Source organism: Dunckerocampus dactyliophorus, chromosome 5 (assembly GCF_027744805.1).
Source record: "Dunckerocampus dactyliophorus isolate RoL2022-P2 chromosome 5, RoL_Ddac_1.1, whole genome shotgun sequence".
NCBI classification, from domain to species: domain Eukaryota; kingdom Metazoa; phylum Chordata; class Actinopteri; order Syngnathiformes; family Syngnathidae; genus Dunckerocampus; species Dunckerocampus dactyliophorus.
In genome coordinates this window covers 28,134,128-28,138,677 of record NC_072823.1, presented here as the reverse complement: position 1 = coordinate 28,138,677, position 4,550 = coordinate 28,134,128, and the positions used below count along the sequence as shown (strand labels likewise).

Genomic DNA, 4,550 nt, shown 5'->3' with positions numbered 1-4,550 from the left:
AAAAAATGTTCACACAAAGCACGATTTTATTGTTTTATAATTACGGTTTCGCCCAAAGTCAGCTGGGATAGGCTCCAGCATAGCCCCGTGACGCTAGTGAGGACAAGTGGCATAGAAATGGATGGATGGGCAATTATAGTTTTTTAAAAGAGTAATGTTTGTTCTTCTCTCTGAGCTACCACCTTATTGAGGTGGAGGAGTTTCCGTGTTCTGATGATCCTCGGAGCTAAGTTGTCGGAGGCTTTTATGCTCCTGGTAGGGCCACCCAAGACAAACATATCCTTGGTAAGGGACCAGACAAAGCGTAGTTCAAAAAGACCCCAGTGATGAGCAAGATACATGGACCTAACTTTCCTTGCCAGGACACGGGTCACCGGGGCTTCCCTCTGGAGCCAGGCCAGGAGGCGGGGCACGACCCAACCTCAGATAAGCGGAAGAAGATAGATGGATGGATGGATGGATGAAATTATAGTTTTACATGCAGAAAGCAATTCTAAGTGCATACAAATGGGAATGAAAGGGTGTCGTTGGCACATCTTTGCTTCACGTCTTCAATGAAGGTAAAAATAACCCTAAATGTGTATTTGTCCTTTTCATTCATCATTTATATGCATTTAGATACATTTTGAAGTGTTTTCTGTGCGTAAAACTATAAAACTGTGTTTTCTGTTAACATTTTGGGCTTTCAGGAATGGATTAATTGGGTTTACATTATTTCTTATGGGAAAAATGTATTCGGTTAGAGTTGGTTTCGGTTAGAGTTGGAGCTTCTGGAACTAATTCATGACGCTAGCCAAGGTTCCACTGTGTAATTGTAAAAATGGAATCCAAAAAAATATAGGCAAGTAGTACATTTTAAAAATTTTAAACATTGTTCCTCTCATTAAAATAGTATAGAAAAGATGAGGGATCGTAAAATGATTCACTTGGCAGTAGATACTGTTATCCACTGCAAAGGTTTCATAAAAATACATAAAGACATTTACATACTGTACATACTGCACATACATATGCAAGACATAAACACACACTGCCAAAAAAACTAGTGTGGCATATGTTTTTTCAATTATTTAATGCAAAAAAACTCACAACACTTGCAACTTCTATTTGTTTGGTTCTCAGGAGGATATTTGTACTAAGTAAATCAACATGTCATCTGTCAGTTTGCACAAGGAGAGCTCCAAATGAGTCAAACTGCAAACAACCCCACTTCAGGTCACCGCCCCATTGCATTTAAGTCTGGGCTCTAGGCAGTATGGACGTACGCCACCCTGCATCCGTGCCGTCTCACCCCTCAGTGATCATGTCAGCCTCCTGTGTCCTATCTGCCGTCTCCTCCCGTGTCCTCGTGGGCAAGCCCGAGCTCTCTTCTTCCCTCGGCGCCTCCGTCTTCACCTCCATTCCCCGCCCATCTTTCCTGCAGCCCATCTTGCACATCAGCATCTTAAGAGTCCTCCTGCATTTTTTTCGGAAGGACGGGTCACATGCAGCGTAGAGGAGCGGGTTGAGGCAGGAGTTCAGGTAGGCGACACAGGTGACGTAGGGGTGCGCCGCCAGGAGGACCTGGTCTAAGATGCAAGAGTATGGGAGCAATCCAAACTCCAGCAACAGGGATAAGGTCTTGTTGACATGCAGAGGCAGCCAGCAGAGGAAGAAGGCCATCACCAGGGTCACAATGACCCTGAGGAGTCTGCGCTGGCGCCGGCGGTCGGGTCGAGGCCCCTGTCCGAAATGTCTGCTCAGGAGGCGGGCCAGGGAGCAGTAGCACACCAGCAAAACCACGAGAGGAAGCAGGAAGCCCACAAGCGTGGACTTTAGGCTCAGCGCCGCCGCCCACCACATCTCGGCTGCCTCTCTTTCATCGTCGTCCAGCTCAGAGCCAGTCAGCATGGAGTAGTCCATCTGGCACAAGTACGCCACAGAACCCGACTCCTCCACATGGAACTCCTCCTCCACCTCCTGGACGGACCGCAAAAGCAAACCAGGAAGTGCCAGCACCCCCGCCAGTACCCACGTCCCTCCAAGCACCCACAATGCCCGACTGGGGCAGCTCAACGGGGCCGGTGGGGTGCCAGAGTGCCGGCGTCCAGTCAGGACCCAGTAGCGCTCTACACTGAGCATGCTCAAACTGAACACGCTGGCGTACATGTTGAGGGCGGTGAGGAAGCTGCTGAGCTGGCAGAGGCCTTGCCCGAACGGCCAGTGGTAGCCCAGACCCGTGTAGGCCGCCCACAGTGGCAGGGTCACCAGGAAGCAGAGGTCCGCTAAAGCTAAGCTAGCTATGAGGGAGTCTGTTAGGGACCGGGAAGGACGTGGCATGGAGGAGGCACTGGAGGAGAATCTGCGGCTTCGTCCGCACTTCTCCTCCTTTTTCTTCCTCTGTACAACACTCTGAGCTGATACAGCGCCGCCCTGCTGGCAACACAACCTCCCAGCGCTCTTCTCCGGGGACCTCCTCCCTTCGGCTCGGTCCAGGTAGGCCCAGAGCACTAGCCCATTGCCGAGGCAGCCTACCACAAAGGCCATCAGGTATATGGACGGGATGATGGACAAGGAGGGGGACCAGTCGGTGTAGTCACATTGGAAGAGGAGAGCAGCAGGAGAAGGTGAAGGGGCGGTCAGGAAGTCTACGTCTGACATGTTGGGCTTTATTTAAAAGACTTTTCCATCCAAATCATTGGAACAGCTCGACAGCTACCAACAGTGTGATGGTAATCCCAAAATCTGAAAAGCGCTGATTCGTTTTTCGTCCTCTTTGGCTTTGATGTGCTATCTAGAAAAGTAAAGAAAGGCTCAGTGTTAGAATACTTGTAAATATCAGCACCTTGTGCTGTGAATTTCACAGCTTTGAAAAGTATATTCATTAGTATTATCAGTCAAAAATGTGCATACTTATGTTTTGCCTAAATGAAGCATTGTCATGCATAAAAAGGGCTAAATGAAGTAAAATACAACTATAAACCATTCAGAAGATGCATTCAAAGACGTGATGATATGTAGTATTCTACACTGGTCACCAGGTGATAGTAATGTTACTGTAATGTTGGGTGAGACACACAAGCACCAGACTTGATCACTGGAACAACAGGCTTTTATTGCAGGTTCAAATTGTCTCACAACAAGCACAATAATTCCTAACACAAGCTAATGTTGTGGCCTTAGCTAAAACTCAACTCTAAACCCCTAACGTCCTGTCCACCCCCTACTCAGCACAGGAACACATTAACAGAAACACACGCAAGCATGAGTCTTATTTATGTCTTAATTTGCTTATTTTCTCTTATTATAGCTACTATATTGGTCAATGCAAGTGTAAAAGTGACTATAGGGGTGTTATTTCAGGTTCAGAGGGCTTTAATAATGTTAAAAAAACACATATTTAGAAGCTTGTAAACAGGTTTTCTAATCCCCTTATCACGTGCTATCTGGAACCAATTAACCGTGATAAACAAAGTATTATTGTAATGAGTTTTTTATGGTAACTTAAATAGAAAGTGGTTTGACGGCACTACTTGCAGGGGGGGGGGGGGGGGGGGGGTGAAGGAGTACTGCAGCTATGAATCATATGGAACGTAAACCCAAGCAAATAGTTAAAAAAAATCTTTACCCCTCACCATGATGTAGAGTGTATAATGATGATAATATCCCAATAATTATATTTAATTCTAACATGTGTTATTATTATTTTAACTGTCTTCTCTGATTGGCTGGGAGAAGTCACGTGGTTCTCCAGTTAACGCCTATGATGCCTTGCTGTAAAGACCTTTGGAATGTGTTAAATTGCCATACATTTAAAATAAACATGTAAACTAAAATTTACGTGCTTACAGCTGCCGAAAATGTCACAAAATTTGATTATTTGTTGTACTTATTATGCCCATATATGTTATTGTAATTGGATCACCATTTTAACCTTCTTTTTTCTATCAAGATCTTGATAGGTCTTGGCAGAGGTTCACAAATTCTTATTTGGGCCCTCTTTAATTGTGGAATCTCCCAAAAAAGCAATATGGAACACAGTCGAGTGATTCCTACATCAGCTGATCGAAATGTTAGGATGTCAGGGTGCACTTTAAAACAGAATTTTGCAATAAGTAGCAATTTGAAAGCACAATATCGACGCGATATATGCATAGGACTGAAACCACCAAAGCATGCACATTGGCTAAAGTCACATACCTGCAGTCAGTGCATCAGCGTTAATTAAAACCAAGTCCACTGTCGTGAGCTTCCGTCTTGTTAAATCTGCATGGTGAGGAAAGTGTCTTCTTAGTTATATATAAGCTATCCCCCCCCCCCAATAACCTCTCTCCTTTCACTTGTTCTCACAGCAGACCACACCAGTAGAGTGTTACGAGACCTGCAAACACACAAACCCCAAACACATACATACCCCCTCGGAGAGACAATGGTGTCCCCTTATTCTCCTCCCCTCTTCTGCTTGCAGACACACACAGATGCTAAAGGCTATACTTCAATTCTATGAGTCCTAGTGAATGTACGGATACACAAATGTTTGTCGAAACGCTTTTATTTGTCCCTCTCCAAAA

General features: G+C 45.3%; 1 protein-coding gene across 1 annotated transcript; it reads right to left on the bottom strand.

Annotated features, from left to right (window-relative positions):
- Window positions 1-1,287: 1,287 nt before the first annotated feature.
- Window positions 1,288-2,646, bottom strand: aplnr2 (apelin receptor 2). The gene has a single exon (XM_054777023.1). The coding sequence runs from the start codon at window positions 2,638-2,640 to the stop codon at window positions 1,288-1,290; it is 1,353 nt and encodes a 450-aa protein (XP_054632998.1). The 5' UTR covers window positions 2,641-2,646.
- Window positions 2,647-4,550: the final 1,904 nt, after the last annotated feature.